Source organism: Hemitrygon akajei, chromosome 20 (genome assembly GCF_048418815.1).
Source record: "Hemitrygon akajei chromosome 20, sHemAka1.3, whole genome shotgun sequence".
NCBI classification, from domain to species: Eukaryota; Metazoa; Chordata; class Chondrichthyes; order Myliobatiformes; family Dasyatidae; genus Hemitrygon; species Hemitrygon akajei.
In genome coordinates, this window is record NC_133143.1 from 13284923 (window position 1) to 13302443 (window position 17521).

General features: G+C 48.1%; 1 protein-coding gene across 2 annotated transcripts in view; it reads right to left on the minus strand.

The window, feature by feature from the left end:
* tmem108 (transmembrane protein 108) overlaps positions 1-17521 on the minus strand; it is a 143616-nt gene that overhangs the window by 7738 nt on the left and 118357 nt on the right. Inside the window, exon 5 of one of the 2 annotated variants that reach the window (XM_073023878.1) lies at positions 5373-5524. In XM_073023878.1, coding sequence (XP_072879979.1) covers positions 5373-5524 — 152 coding nt within the window. Of the gene's footprint in view, positions 1-5372; positions 5528-17521 lie in introns of both variants that reach the window. The other variant, XM_073023877.1, reaches the window with a different exon arrangement.

Here is a 17521-nt window from a genome sequence, read left to right on the forward strand (position 1 = left end):
CTTAAGGAGGATATTCCTGGGGGATCATCCAGTGAATCCATATGGACAAAACTTAGAAACAGAGATATTGGTCATAGTTGAGATTGCGTTATAGGCCCTCAATAGTGAATGACAAGGCTGACGGATTTAAGGATCCCTGGCTGACAAAAGAAAGGTTCTGGTTAAGAAAAAGAGTCATACACTGTGCATAAGTAATTGGGAACTAGCGACTCTTCCACAAAAAGTGTAGGAGTGCACTTAAAAAATAAGTTATGAGGGCAAAAACATCTGGAAAGAATCTCAAAAATGAGAAAATCTACTCAATAATTTCTCCTTTGTCTCCTCCCACTTCCTCCAAACCAAAGGTGTAGCCATGGGCACTTACATGGGTCCTAGCTATGCTGGCCTGTTTGTTGGCTACGTGGAACAGTCTATGTTCCAAGCCTACACTGGTATCACTCCCCAACATTTCCTATGCTAAATCGATGATTGCTTTGGTGCTGCTTCCTGCTCATTGACTTCATCAACCTTACCTCCAACTTCCACCATACTCTCAAATTTACCTAGTCTATTTCTGACTCCTGCCTTCCCTTTTTTGATCTGTCTCTATCTCTGGAGACAGTTTATCTACTGATATCTTTTATATACCCTCTCACTTGGAAAAATGCCACCCCCTTCTTTCAGTTCCTCTGTCTCTGCCGCATTTGCTCTCAGGATGAGACTTTTCATTCCAGAACTAATGAGATGTCCTCCTTCTTCAAAGAATGGGGCTTTCCTTCCTCCACCATCAACTCTACCCTCACCTGCATCTCTTGCATTTTGCGCAATTCTGCCCTCACCCCATCCTCTTGCCACCTCACCATGGATAAGATTCCTCTTGTCCTCATGTACTACCTCAGTAGCCTCCATATCCAGCAGATAATTCTCCATAACTTCTGCAATCTCCAACAGGATCCCACCACGAAGCACATCTTCCCTCCCCACCCCACTTCCTGCTTTCCACAGGGATTGCTCCTTACACAACTCCCTTGTCCATTCATCCCTCCCTACTGATCTCCCTCCTAGCACTTATCCTTGCAAGTGGAACAAGTGCTACAACTGCCCCTACACCTCATAGAAACATAGAAATCTACAATACATTACAGACCTTTCGGCCCACAATGTTGTGCAGACCATGTAACCTACTCTAGAAGCTGCTGAGAATTTCCCTATGGCATAGCCCTCTATTTTTCTAAGCTCCATGTACCTATCCAAGAGTCTCTTAAAATACCCTATCGTATCCACCTCCACCACCGTCACCAGCAGCCCATTCCATGCACCTACCACTCTCTGTGTGAAAAACTTACCTCTGACATCCCCCTTGTACTAAGCATCTTAAAACTATGCCCCCTCATGTTAGCCATTTCAGCCCTGGGAAAAAGCCTCTGGCTGTCTGCATAATCAATGCCTCTCATCATCTTATACACCTCCATAAGGTCACCTCTCATCCTCCGTCGCTCCAAGGAGAAAAGGTCAAATTCACTCAACCTATTCTCATAAGGTATATCCTCCAATCCAGACAACATCCTTGTAAATCTCCTCTGCACTCTCTCTATAGTATCCACATCCTTCCTGTAGTGAGGTGACTAGAACTGAACACAGTACTCCAAGTGGGGTCTAACTAAGGTCTTATATAGCTGTAACATTACCTCACAGCTCTTGAACTCAATCCCACAGTTTATGAAGGCAAACACACCATCTGTTCCTAAACACCTCCTCCCTCACTCCTATTCAGCGTCTGAAACAGTCTTTCCAGGTGAGGCGACACTTCACCTGTGAGCCTGTGTGGGCCATCTACTCCATCCAGTGCTCCCAGCGTGGCCTCCTGTATATCAGTGAGATCTAACGTAGATTGTGAGAGCACTTCGCCGAGCACCTATGCCCTGTCCGTCAGAAAAAGCGGGATCTTCCAGTGGCTACCCATTTTAATTCCACTTCCCCATTCCGAGATGTCAGCCCATGGGCTCCTCTACTGCCACAATGAGGCCACACTCAGGTTGGAGGAGCAAAACCTTATTTTCCGTCTGATTAGACTCCAACCTGATGACATGAACATCGACTTCTTGAAATTCTGGTAATTGTAAATCCTCATCTTCACCATTCCCGTTTCCCTCTCTCACCTTATTTCCTTACCTACCCATCACCTCCCTTTTGTGCTCCCCCTCTTCCTTTTTTTCCATGGTCTTCTACCCTCCTATCAGATTCCCCCTTCTCTAGCCCTTTATCATTTTCATCTATCAACTTTCCAGCCCCTTACTTTATTCTTTCCCGCTCCTGGTTTCATCTCTCACCTACCACCTTGTATTACTTCTTCCCTTCCCTCCGCTTTCTTGCTCTACTTTCTCATCTCTCATCACTCAGCACAAGTGGTGCTGTCTTGAATCACAGGGAGAAGGTATTGGAGAGTTTAAAGTGCATTAAGGTGGATAAATACTCAGGGCCTGAGGTGCATTCTTGGACCTTGTGGGAAGCTAGAGAAGTAATTGCAGAAGCCCTTGCAGAAATTTTGCTTCATCTTTGACCACATGTGAGGTTCTGGAGGACTAGAGAGTGGCTAATGAGGTACCATTGTTTGAACAGGGAAGCAAAAATAAACCTGGAAGCTATAGGCCAGTAACTCTAACATTGATGGTGGGTAAATTGCTGGAGGTGATTCTGAGATACAGGATCTACCATCAATTGGAGAGATGGGGTTTGATTTAGGACAGTAGCTTGGCTTTGTGAGTGGGCAGAGCTCTTGGAGTTCTTTGAGGAGTGAGCAAAGAGGGTAGATGAGGGCAGGGCAGTGAATGCTGTCTGCATGAACAATATGAGGGACCTTGCTAAGGCAAGGTCCCTCATGGCAAGCTAGACTGGAAGGTTAGATCATAGTGGAACTTGGGGGAGATAGCATATTGGATTCATAACTGGTTCATGGTAGGGAGCAGAGAGTGATAGTCAAGGCTTGTTTCCCAGACCGGAGAACTATGTTTAGTGGTGTGCCATAGTGTTTGTATTTTACATAAAACTTTGGACGTGAATGTACATGGTGTGGTTAGTAAGTTTGTGGATAATATTAAAATAGGCAGATCGTGTAGAAGGTTATAAATTATTATAGACATTCTTAATCAGCTATGTATGTGGGTTGAGAATTGGCAAATGGCTTTTAGTCCAGATAAATGTGATGTATTGCACCTTGGGAGGTCAAATCAGCTTAGGAATTCTACAGAGAATGGTAGAATGGTAGGGCCCTGGGGAGATCTATGGAACAGAGGAAACTAGCAGTACAAGTACACAGTTCAGTGAAGCACTGTCATAGGTAGATAGAGTGGTGAAGAAGACAGCCAGCATGCTGGCCTTCATCCATTAGGGCACTGAGTTAGGTATATGACATTGGTGAGGTTACACTTGGAGAACTGTGTACAGTTTCAGTCACCCTGTTATAGGACAGATGCTATTAAACTAGAAAGAGTTTATTATGACATTGCTTGGACTTGGGGGCCTGAATTACAAGGAGAGGTTGTGTCGACTAGGACTTTATTTCCTGCCATATAGAAGTGATGATTAGAGGTGGAGCGGGTCAATAGCCTTAAATTCATTGGTATTATCATATCAGAGGATCTGTCCTGGGATCGTGGATTTAGCATGTCATCTAAAACTGTGACAGCTTCTCTAGATGCACAGCAGAGAGTATCCTGACTGGTTGCATCATGGCCTGATAGGGAAACATTAATGCCCAGGATCAGAAAAGTTTACAGAAAACAGTGGATACAGCCCAGTCCATCACAGGCCAATCCCTTTCCACCATTGACCATATTTACAAGGAGCATGAATACAAGAAAGTAGCTCCATCATGAAGGGCCCCATCATCCAGGCCATGCTCTCTTCTTCCTACTACCATCATGCAGGAAGTACAGGAGCCTCAGGTCCCACACCACCAGACTCAGGAACAGTTATTACCCTACAACCATCAGGCTCCTGAACCAACATGGATAACTTCACTAAGCTCAACACTGAACTGATTCCACAACCTATGGACTCACTTTCAAGGACTCTACAAATCATGTTCTCGGTATTATCAATCTTTGTTTGTTTAATTTTTAAAAATTTTTTATACTTGTCTTCTTTTGCACTTTGGTTGTTTGTCAGTCTTTGTTTACGTACAGTTTTCATAAATTCTATTGTACTTCTTTATTTTCCCGTAAATGCCTGCAAGAAAATAAATCTCAAGGCAGTATTGTATATGGTGATATTTATGCACTTTGATAATTAGTTTACTTTGAATTTCAGTTTGAGTTATACAAGATCATGAGGGTCATAGACAGGGCGAAAGCATAACCTTTCTTGCGGAGTGGGCACAGTCTTTCTCACATGGAGTGGGTGTTAAAAACAAGATAGCATAGGTTTAAATTTGAAGCTAGCTAACTCAGATTTAGACAGTGGGGGCAGCTTCTTCATGCAAAAGGTGATATGTATTTGAAATGAGCTGCCAGAAATAGTGGTAGTTGTAGACACACATTGTTGAAAATCCATCTAGACTAATACATTGATTGGAGAGTTTTAGAGGTCTACAGGCCATTCATGGGTAGATGGGACTAGCCATACTATCCTTTGGCCTTAGCATTCGCATACTTACTGATACTGAATGCAACGTTTCAACGGTAAACCTGACTGTCTTCCTCAGGCATAAGTTAGATGGGACTAGCTCACTGGTCAACACAGGCCACTTTGTGTTAGGTTGAATTGCCTGATATCCTGAGTCTAGATATCTTGTAGCAAGTGCCTTGCCTGATGACACCCTTAAGGCATTTCCATTATCTACGAGGCGCAAGTCAGGATTGCTATTCCTGCTGAGTTTGGGTCCAACAACTCTGAAGAAGCCTGTCACCACTCAGGACAAAGCAGGCCCTTTCATTAGCACACAAAAAATTGACTCCCTCCATCATCGATGCACTGTCATCATGGTAATGTTTACAGGATGTACCTCAGTTACTTGTCCAATAGCACCTCTCTAACCAAAAGTAAAAGGAAGGCCTGCAGTTTCCCCTTCGAGTTTCACACAATCTTGAAAATATCCCGCCAGTCCTTCAGCACTACTGGTTCTAAATCCTGGATGCCCTCCCTATCAGCACCTTCACCAGAAAGACAACAGCAGTTCTTATACCCAGCTCATCCCCACCTTCTCCAGACAATGAACTTTGGGTGGTAAATATGGACCCTACTGACACTCACACATCCTGTAAGTGAATAAAAACAATGTAAGCTTAGCTGACAGGTAAACGATCATTTCCCAGGGAATCAGATTTTAGCTTTTTTTACTATCTCAATGACAAATCAATTACTTAATTCTATCAATTCATTTTTAAAAAAATTACCTCTGATGTTTCAAGGGACTGGATTTCTCTTGGAAGTTCCACAGCATGTCTGTTGAAGTAATCCATGGTAATTGCATTGTTCCAATAACTTAAATTGTTTTCAGGATTCGATGTCTTCCTCTTTTTCTGCATACAGCACACTGTAAGTAAAACTGCTGTCAAGAGAGAGCAGTGTTAATTTTATAAATGAAGAAACACGTTGCCTCACATTGTATTTCAGTGTTTGCTGGACTTGCTTATCAAACAGCTTTTATGAGATTATCTGACTAAAATGGTCTCCAGAGGAGTCAGTAATAACACTTGCTGGCAGAAAGCCTTAAGAGCATTGAAGGCACTACAATACACACAAAATGCTGGAGGAACTCAGCAGGCCAGGCAGATTCTGGGAAATAAACAGATAGTCGACATTTCTATTCATTGCCATAGATGCTGTCTGACGTAGTGATTTTCTCCAGCATTTTGTGTGTTGCTTTGGATTTCCAACATCTGCATATTTCATATTGATGATTTACTACACCAACATGCTGTTGTTCCCTGCAGTTATTAAACCACTTGACAATAACTTCATGTTTAAGAAAAATATTTCATGTCCTGAATAAATAGCAATCATTCCAACAAATTTGCATTGACTGTCTACTGATCCCTATTATCCTGCTTTAATGTTGATTCAAAACCTATACCTTAACTTTACAGAATCTTTAGCAAAATTGGGATCAATAAATACCCCGTAAGCTGCCTTTTTGCCCCTTCCTGACACTGCTTCCTAAATAAGAATTTTTCTGCACCGACTCCGATAGTCACACCTTGCTATCAGGTGTGGGTAAGCGTGCACGACGAGGGAAAAAATGCGCAGATGGTAAGCCGCAGCAGCACGTTAGCGCAAAGTGGTTTTACTTAGTCCCAAGTGACAAAAAGCAGAAGCTGCCCAAAAGTTGTGAAGAGAAAAACGTTTTTTTTTACAAAGTATTTTGCAAAGTTAAGGGAAGGAAGTTTAGGGGAGACATCTGGGGTAAGTTTTTTTACACAGAGGGTTGTGAGTGTCTGGAATGACTTGCCAGGGATGGTGGTGGAGGCTAAAACATTAGGGGTACTTAAGAGCCTCTTGGACAGGCACATGGATGAAAGAAAAATGGAGGGTTATGGGGTAGTGTGGGTTTAGTACTTTTTTTTAAAGGATTATATGGGTCAGCACAACATGGAGGGCTGAAGGGCCTGTACTGTGCTGTAGTGTTCTATGGTTCTATTTGCAAACATACAAATAGAAACAAACATGTACATACAAAAAATCACAAATATTGTATACGGAGCCTTTTATTTGTCAACTGCCAACTCCAATCTCCACACCTCTCCAGCAAAGACAGACTGAGGGTTTAAATCTGCATCCGCTTTGTCTACAAAGACCAGGAAGTTCTACTGTGGGTCTTGGGGAGTGATGCCACGTGACCAGACTATAATAATTATTTCAGATGTTAAATGGAACATTTTAAACAGGGATTCTGACAACTTAATGGTTTACTCCACCACAAAGGCCTTAATTAATCTCATAGATCAGTGTCTACATGCTTAGATGAATATAAAAGAATAATGCTTCCCCACCAGTGGTGTTGCCTCTGTAGGGTGTCGTGGGTCTGTTCCCTCTAACCCAGACACGATTTTAGGATGCCCTGAACTGTCCATTGGGTCATTTAGGGTCATTCTGCTGTCTACAAACCGATATAACAATGTGAGTGAAAATTGATGGAACGGTTTGGAATGCCTGTGCTAGAAGTCTTATTTTTATGAATTATAAACACATTAACTTATTTTTGAGAGTTATAAACATGTTAACTGAAGGCATTGTTTTGATTAGCCAAGCTAGTGATTGTTTTACTGTTGTGGTGTGTAAATGGTGAACTCCCAAGAACTGTAGAATGGGAGGGCAAAGTGTGTGAACTACTGGAGGAACTAGACCAGGGACAAAACGAGGAGGAGAGACTAAACTGGGCAAAGGGGCAAGGTTAGGGGGAAACTAGCTTTGCCAGCCTGTTCTGTCAAAGATATGATCAGGATTTGGTGGTGTGAGACTGACCAATTAGAGAGCATTGGATAGTATATTCTTATTCAATTCATCTTTAATTAATTGTAGAAAATGTGTTCTAACAAATTCTACAGTGAGTTGGTAAACAAGATATGGGAACCAGTCAGATAGCGGATTATTGGAATTTTTAAAAGAACAAATTGAGAAGACCAAATTCATCTGTCAGCATCTCTGTTTTTCAGCCATCTACACCTTATCTTCCTTTCTTGCATCAACTCACCTGATCTAGCCTCTAGAATTCTAGACTATCCCAAAGTAGTACTGCCTGACACCCCTTTGCTCTGTTCTCTGTAAACCTGTAGCCATTCAATAAACTTAAAGAGTCACAGAACTGCACAACATGAGAACTGGTTCTTCAGCCTCAATCAGCCATGCTGACCTTTAATCTAACCATCTAAGATCATTCCATTTGCCTGCTTTTGGCCTGTAGGCCTTTCCTATTTATGTACTCGTGTACAAATATACAAAGTGTCTTTAAAAGGTTGTTATTATATTTGGCTTTACCACTTCCTCTGGCAGTTCAATCCCTTTAAGTATGAAGATTTAATCATCACCCTTGGGTCCCTTTCAAATCCTTCCCCACTCATTTTAAATCTATGCCTCCTAGTTTTAGATACCCTTTACCTGTGTAAATTCATCCTGTTTATGTTCTGATGCTGCTCGACCCACTAAATTCCTCCGGCAGTTACATAGACAAGGCTTAGAAGTCATAATTCAGGAAAATGGGAAGAGTGCAGATGCCAAAGGTTCCATGCTTACAATACCGTGACTCTATCACAATATATTCTTTTATTAACAGCTATATCCACTAACTGCTGCTGCCTCCCTGAATTTGATATCCGTTATCCTACAGTAATAAAACTGAAGGTCACTGGACCTCATTTATCATTAACCCCATAGTCATTCGAGAATTGCAAAATGCCCTTGAATTTTAGAGGCTTATTTTTTTTCCAGAGCTGCAAAAACAGGTTTGCAAAAGGAAAGTTGCTCATTTGATAACAGTCCCAGTTTCATGTGTTTGTTCAACTTTCTATTGAAGTAAAAGTATCATTTAGCAGTTCCACAAATGTTGAAGAAAAACAGTCAGCTTCCCCCTAGCCTCTTTCCCCACCGCACACCTTTTTATCATGGTGTAGCGGTGTGCTACACGCAGCGCTGAAATAATGACACATAGTCGGTGAGCTGCAGTTGCAAAGAGTTTATTCAAACTTTGCGGCCTCGCTTTAAAGCCTTCCTGTTCCCGCCCTCCCCGGGTGGGAATGCTGTAGTATTCACAGTCCCGTCCCACGCGCAGGCTTTTCCCCTTGCTGGTGAAGCAGGCTTGGCGCCCTCTTTGGGACCGGCCTCAATGCCGGCACGTGCCACTTTGTGAGCCGGTTCGAGTGCGCTGGGAAGTGGGTTGCCACATAACCCCCCCCCCCCCCCAGAAACGGCGATACACCCCCCAATGTCCTCAGTCTGGGTGGGACTCTGTTTGGGAAGTCTGCCTCTGCGCCACAGTGCCTGTATCTCGACCGGCTGCGCCAAGTCCACATGGGCTGGTTTGAGTCGGTCCACTGTGAAAACCTCCTCTTTCCCCCCAATGTCCAGCACGAATGTGGACCCATTGTTTCTGATCACCGTAAACGGCCCCTTGTAGGGCTGCTGTAGCGGTGCCTGATGTCCGGCCCGTCGTACAAAAACAAACTTACAGTTTTGCAGGTCTTTGGGTACGCAGGTCGGGTTCTGCCCATGCTGCGAAGTGGGTATGGGGGCCAGGTGGCCGAGCCTCTCGCGTAATCTGCCCAGGACTGCTGCGGGTTCTTCCTCTTGCCCCCTTGGGGCTGGCATGAACTCTCCTGGGACGACCAGGGGTGCGCCATACACCAACGAGGTGTGCAGATCCTCTTTGGGCGCCGTGCAGATTCCGAGCAGGACCCAGGGAAGCTCGTCCACCCAGTTAGACCCTTTGAGGCGGGCCATGAGAGCCAAATTCAGGTGACGGTGGAAACGCTCCACTAGTCCGTTCGACTGTGGGTGGTAGGCAGTGGTGTGGTGCAGCTGTGTCCCCAACAGGCTGGCCATAGCTGACCACAGGCTGGAAGTGAACTGGGTGCCTCTGTCGGAGGTAATGTGGGCCGGTACACCAAAGCGAGATACCCAGGTTGCGATCAGTGCCCGGGCGCAAGATTTGGAGGTGGTGTCGGTGAGCGGGACCGCCTCTGGCCATCTTGTGAACCGGTCCACAATAGTCAGGAGGTGCCGCACTCCTCGCGACACTGGCAGGGGGCCCACGATATCCACATGAATGTGGTCAAAACGCCGGTGGGTGGGGTGGAACTGCTGCGGCAGAGCTTTGGTGTGCCGCTGCACCTTGGCCGTCTGGCAGTGCATGCACGTTCTGGCCCATTCACTGACCTGCTTGCGGAGTCTGTGCCAAACGAACCTGTTGGCTACCATCCGGACAGTTGACCTGATGGAGGGGTGCGCTAAGTTGTGAATGGAGTCGAAAACGTGTTGCCGCCAGGTTGCCGACAACGGGACGGGGTTGGCCAGTGGTGACGTCACAGAGTAGGGTCCTCTCACCTGGGCCTACGGGGAGGTCCTGGAGCTGCAAACTGGAGACTGCGGTTCTGTAACTAGGGATCTCCTCGTCTGCCTGCTGCGCCTCTGCCAGTGCCTCAAAGTCTACCCCCTGGGACAGGGCTTGGATGTTAGGGCGGGAGAGGGCGTCCGCCACGAAATTGTCCTTTCCCGAGACATGTGTGTCTCCATCTACATCCATCGTGTATTCGGAGATGTAGGACTGGTGTCGCAGCTGGCGGGACAACCAGGGGTCGGATGCTTTTGTGAACGCAAAGGTAAGAGGTTTGTGGTCCATGAACGCGGTGAAGGGCCTACCTTCCAAGAAATACCTGAAATGCCGGATTGCCAGGTATAGCGCCAACAGTTCCCGGTCGAAAGCACTGTATTTGAGCTCGGGTGGTCATAGGTGTTTGCTGAAAAACGCCAGGGGTTGCCAGCGACCCTCGATGAGTTGTTCCAGCACCCCACCGACTGCCGTGTTAGATGCGTCCACTGTGAGGGCGGTAGGGACGTCCGTTCTGGGGTGCACTAGCATCGTGGCGTTTGCCAAGGCTTCTTTGGTTTTAATGAAAGCGGCGGCGGACTCCTCGTCCCAGGTAATGTACTTGCCCTTACCCGACATCAGGGCGAACAGGGGGTGCATGATTCGGGCAGCTAAAGGGAGGAAGCGGTGGTAGAAATTCACCATACCCACGAATTCATGAAGGCCTTTGATTGTGTTGGGTCGGGAGAAATGGCGGACCGCATCTACCTTGGCGGGCAGAGGTGTTGCCCCATCTTTAAGTAATCCTGTGGCCCAGGATGGTGTCGAGCCCGAAATGGCATTTGGCCGGGTTGATTGTCAGGCCATATTCACTCAGTCGGGCGTAGAGTTGACAAAGGGTGGGACAGATGCTCCTGACGACTGCTGCTGGCTATGAGGATGTCATCCAAATAGATGAAAGCGAAGTCCAGGTCACGACCCACCGCATCCATTAACCGCTGAAACGTCTGTGCGGCATTCTTTAGGCTGAATGGCATGCGGAGGAACTCGAAAAGGCCGAACGGGGTGATGAGTGCTGTTTTGGGGACGTCGTCCGGATGCATCGGGATTTGATGGTATCCCCGGATGAGGTCTACCTTGGAGAAGATCTGTGCGCCGTGAAGGTTTGCTGCAAAGTCCTGAATGTGTGGCCCAGGGTAGCGGTCCGGTGTTGTAGCCTCGTTCAGCCTGTGGTAGTCGCCGCATGGTCTCCAGCCCCCTGTTGCTTTGGGCACCATGTGCAGGGGGGAGGCCCATGGGCTGTCGGACCGCCGTATGATCCCCAATTCCTCCATCCTCTTGAACTCCTCCTTCGCCAGTCGGAGCTTGTCCGGGGGAAGCCTTCGAGCACGGGCGTGGAGGGGTGGTCCCTGGGCCGGGATGTGGTGCTGTACGTCGTGTCCGGCATGGCTGCCGTGAACTGCGGCGCCAGAACCGATGGGAAATCCACCAGGACTCTGGTGAAGTCGTTGTCGGACAGCGTGGCTTCACCCAGGGAGAACGTTTGAAAGGTCACGGCGTGGAACAGTCTCTTCCTTGGCAGGTCGACCAGTAGGCTGTGAGCTCGCAAAAAATCTGCTCCCAGGAGCGGTTGGGCTTCAGTGGCCAGTGTGAAGTCCCACGTGAACCAACTGGCGCCGAACTGTAGCCGCACCGTATGGGTGTCGTAGGTCCTTACTGTGCTGCCGTTCGCGGCCCTCAGGGTGGGATCCGGTTCTCTGTTGTGGGTGTCGTAACTGCTCGGAGGTAAGATGCTGATCTCGGCTCCAGTGTCGACCAAAAATTGGCGTCCCGACTACTTGTCCGAGACATCCGAGACACAGGAGGCTATCCCGATGGCCAGCCGCCGTAGCCATCAGCGGTGGCTGGCCCTGGCGTTTCCCAGGATCTTGCAGGGCGGGTGACAGCGGCGGGCTTCTGCGCCCCACTGGTAGAAGCACCATTGTTCATTAGTCTCCTCATCCCTGCCTCTGGGGTTAACGGGCTCTGCGGCCGGGCCTGGTCTGGTTTGCTGCTGGGAGTGTGGCCTGGTGATCTGTGCGACGGATGCCCCACTCTCCTTTTTGGCGTTCCACAGCACGTCTGCCCGGGCCGTCACCTTCCGGGGGTCGCTGAAATCCGCGTTGGACAGCAGTAGGTGTATGTCCTCGGGCAGCTGCTCCAGGAACGCCCGCTCAAACATGAGGCAGGGCTTGTGTCCTTCGGCCACATCAAAGCCGATGGTGGTCTGTCCCCCAAACCATCAAGGTGCAGTAAGCGGACAGCTCACTTGCGTCATGAGAGTCCGAAAGTTCTTGTGAGCAGGGCTTTGAATTCTGTGTATTTGCCGTCCTCCGGGGGCGACTGTATTAACTCCTCAACCTGGGCGGCTGTCTCCTGGTCGAGGGAGCTCACCACGTAGTGTGGCATCCGAGGTTATCTGCCAAATGTGGAATTGGGCTTCTGCTTGGTGGAACCATAGGTGAGGTCGCAGCGTCCAGAAGCTTAGCAGTTTTAACAAAACTGCATGAACAGATGCGGCGTTGTTCATCTCTGGTCCAAATATCGTTTGGGCCATCGGAGTCACCAACTGTAGCTGTGTGCTACACGCAGCGCTGAAATAACGACATGTAGTTGGTGAGCTGCAGTTGCAAAAGAGGTTTATTCAAACTTCGCGGCCTCACTTTAAAGCCTTTCTGTTCCCGCCCTCCCCGGGCGGGAATGCTGTAGGGGGCGCGTATTCACAGTCCCGTCCCGCGCGTGGGCTTTTCCCCTTGCTGGTGAAGCCCTCTTTGGGACCGGCCTCAATGCCGGTGTGCGCCACTTTGTGAGCCAGTTCGAGTGCGCTGGGAAGTGGGTCGCCACAATGGCATCTTTTCCTTTCTTTCTCAGTCTTGATGAACGGTCTCCACCTGAAACTTTGACTGGCCTCTTTCCCATAGATGCTGTCTGGCCTGCTGGGTTCGTCTGGCATTTTGTATACTACTCTGGATTTCCAACATCTGCAGATATCCTCATGTTTGACATAAATGTGGTTAAGATCTTAATACACATCTGTTGCTTAAAATTCCAGGGAATTGTAAGCATTTTTATCTGAAATGAATTTGCAGACTGAGACAAGGATTAGGCCTCTTGTATTGAAACATCCTTCTCCTCAATTGACCAGCAGAATAGTCAGAACAGTTCTCCCTTCTGGATTAGCACTTAAGAGATGAAAATTGGTATAAAAATCCACTGATAAAGTTTTCTAGAAATACCTGCTTGAGGTGATAATAGCGGGGTGGAGGTACGTTTCTACCAAAGGAGGCGTAAGGTGATCCTTCCCTCCGCTAACCTGCAGGTCACCCTTGGGCAAGGTATAACATATGTTTAGCACCACCTGCCCCCCCCACCCCACAATCAGCGTCACTTGAAGCTTTGGGAATGGGTGACGGATGGTTGTATGAACAGTTGACGCACATCACAAGTCCTGGTTGTGTGACCACTGACGATCTCACCTGCCATCAGGTATACAGTACAAGAGCCTCAGGACTCTCACCACAAGGTTCAAGAACAATTACTACCTATCAACCATCAGGCTCTTGAGCAAAAGGGGTAACTACACTCACTTGTCCATCATTGAGATGTTTACACAATAAATGAACTCTCAATCTCATTATTTATATTTGCATTTGCACAGTTTATTGCTTTCTGCACTCTGGTTGATCTTTCACTGATCCTGTTATAGTACCGTAGATTCCGGATTTTAAGCCGCTACTTTTTTCCCACATTTTGAACAGCTTTGAACTTTGCGGCCTTTAATCCGGAGCGGCTAATACATGATTTTTTTCATGCCGCCTCGTAAACATTTTGCCTCGTAACAGTAGACCAATAAAATTGATGAGTAGTTCACAGAGGTCCAATGAAATTGTACGATAAATCAAGCGCACTTTCACAATTAAATTATTGTAAATCAGTCATTTGTACTCACCCTCATCAACATGGAAAACACTCGAAGCATTGTGCTGCCTTATGGCAGTTACTTAGTTTATAATATTTTCGCTTAGTAATTCATTTTCTAGTTAAAGTTAGAAGAGTTTTAACTATATTTGTTTTCTGTACTACATCGCGGGATGCTATGACGTCACACCCGGTTTCGCGGTGTCTTGTGGGAAAATGCCGGTTTGCGATGAAACAGGACGGAGGGAGGGAGCGCATTACGCGAGCGGCTTTGGATCTGAGCGAACGCTGCTTTTAAGTTAAAGGTGATCAATAACTTTTCCTGGTAGGCTGCAGTATATATATTTTTTACCAGTCGTTAGGAGATATTGGAATGTTGTTCAGTAAAGAAGTATACGCAAAGTATATTTAAAAGTAGCCGCGTTACGGGCACGGTTCGAAAAAAAGCATTTGCAATATGTATTTGTTTTTGTTACCATATGGATTTAATTAAAAGTTAAAAAAATCCTCACGTGTAATATCTTTCTGTGTAAATATCTCATATTACAACGTGGGACACCTGCGGTCGAAAATCCGGTGCGGCCTAAAATCCGGTGCGGCCTTTACAATTAAAAAATTGATTTTATTTCTAAAATTAGAGCCAGCGGCTTTTAATCAGGTGCGCTCTGTAGTCCGGAATCTACGGTAATTATTTTAAAGATTTGCAGAGTATGCCCACAGGAAAATGAATCTCAGGGTTGTAAATGGTGACATATATGTACTCTTAACAGTAAATTTACTTTTAACTTTAGTGACTCAACACCACTTCTTCTGCCAAGAAAGCTCAGCATGCCTCCACTTTCAGAAAAGGCAGAGGCACACAAGGCTCCAGTCCACCCCCAGCCATTCCACCGCAGCACAACGGAGTGCCCTGCCCACCTGCATCACCGTCTGTTATGGGAATCACAAGATCCTGCATGGACAGAGAAGACTGCAGAAAACATCAATGAAAACACCCCCATTCAGGACATAGATCGGAAGGACTGCATATACAACACCTCCAGCATTGTCAAAGACCTCTCCCATCTCTTCCAAAATCTTTTTGACCTGTTGTCAGGCAGAAGATAACAGAGCAGAAGAATCAGAACTGTAAGATTGGGTAACAGCAATTCCGACAGGCTGTTAGACTTCTCAACAGTCTGCTGGCACACAGCACAAACTCACACACTGTCTGAGTGCCCTGTGACCCTCTCCCGAACTCACAGACACACTCACACGCTGTCTGAGCGCTGTCACCCTCTCCCGAACTCACAGACACACTCACACCCTGTCTGATGCCCTGTGACCCTCTCCCGAACTCACAGACACACTCACACCCTGTCTGAGGGCCCTGTCACCCTCTCCCGAACTCACAGACACACTCACACCCTGTCTGATGCCCTGTGACCCTCTCCCAAAATCACAGACACACTCACACCATGTCTGAGTGCCCTGTGACCCTCTCCCGAACTCACAGACACACTCACACCCTGTCTGAGTGCCCTGTGACCCTCTCCCGAACTCACAGACACACTCACACCCTGTCTGAGCGCTGTCACCCTCTCCCGAACTCACAGACACACTCACACCCTGTCTGAGTGCCCTGTCACCCTCTCCCGAACTCACAGACACACTCACACACTGCCTGAGCGCCCTGTCACCCTCTCACGAACTCACAGACACACTCACACCCTGCCTGAGAGCCCTGTCACCCTCTCCCGAACTCACAGACACACTCACACCCTGTCTGAGTGCCCTGTCAACCTCTCCCGAACTCACAGACACACTCACACCCTGTCTGATGCCCTATGACACTCTCCCGAACTCACAGACACACTCACACCCTGTCTGAGCGCTGTCACCCTCTCCCGAACTCACAGACACACTCACACCCTGTCTGATGCCCTGTCACACTCTCCCGAACTCACAGACACACTCACACCCTGTCTGAGCGCTGTCACCCTCTCCCGAACTCACAGACACACTCACACCCTGTCTGAGTGCTGTCACCCTCTCCCGAACTCACAGACACACTCACACCCTGTCTGAGTGCTGTCATCCTCTCCCGAACTCACAGTCACACTCACACCGTGTCTGAGTGGCCTGTCACCCTCTCCCGAACTCACAGACACACTCACACCCTGTCTGAGTGCTGTCACACTCTCCCGAACTCACAGACACACTCCCACCCTGTCTGAGTGCTGTCACCCTCTCCCGAACTCACAGACACACTCAATCCCTGTCTGAGTGCCCTGTCACCCTCTCCCGAACTCACAGACACACTCACACCCTGTCTGAGTGCTGTCACCCTCAACCAAACTCACAGACACACACACACCCTGTCTGAGTGCTGTCACCGTCTCCTGAAATCACAGACACACTCACACCCTGTCTGAGTGCTGTCACCCTCTCCCGAAATCACAGACACACTCACAACCTGTCTGAGTGCCCTGTCACCCTCTCACGAACTCACAGACACACTCACACCCTGTCTGAGTGCCCTGTGACACTCTCCCGAACTCACAGACACACTCACACCCTGTCTGAGTGCCCTGTCATCCTCTCCCAAACTCACAGACACACTCAATCCCTGTCTGAGTGCCCTGTCACCCTCTCCCGAAATCACAGACACACTCACACCCTGTCTGAGTGCCCTGTCACGCTCTCCCAAACTCACAGACACACTCACACCCTGTCTGAGTGCTGTCACCCTCTCCCGAACTCACAGACACACTCAATCCCTGTCTGAGTGCCCTGTCACCCTCTCCCGAACTCACAGACACACTCACACCCTGTCTGAGTGCCCTGTCACACGCTCCCGAACTCAGAGACACACTCACACCCTGTCTGAGTGCCCTGTCACCCTCTCCCGAACTCACAGACACACTCACACCCTGTCTGAGTGCCCTGTCACACGCTCCCGAACTCAGAGACACACTCACACCCTGTCTAAGTGCCCTGTCACCCTCTCCCGAACTCACAGACACACTCACACCCTGTCTGAGTGCCCTGTCACACGCTCCCGAACTCAGAGACACACTCACAGCCTGTCTGAGTGCCCTGTCACCCTCTCGCGAACTCACAGACACACTCATACCCTGTCTGAGTGCTGTCACCCTCTCCCGAACTCACAGACACACTCACACCCTGTCTGATGCCCTGTCACCCTCACCCGAACTCACAGACACACTCACACCCTGTCTGAGTGCTGTCACCCTCTCCGAACTCACAGACACACTCACACCCTGTCTGAGTGCTGTGACCCTCTCCCGAACTCACAGACACACTCACACCCTGTCTGAGTGACCTGTCACCCTCTCCCAAACTCACAGACACACACACACCCTGTCTGAGTGCTGTCACCCTCTCCCGAACTCACAGACACACTCACACCCTGTCTGAGTGACCTGTCACCCTCTCCCGAACTCACAGACACACTCACACCCTGTCTGAGTGCTGTGACCCTCTCCGAACTCACAGACACACTCACACCCTGTCTGAGAGCCCTGTCACCCTCTCCCGAACTCACAGACACACTCACACCCTGTC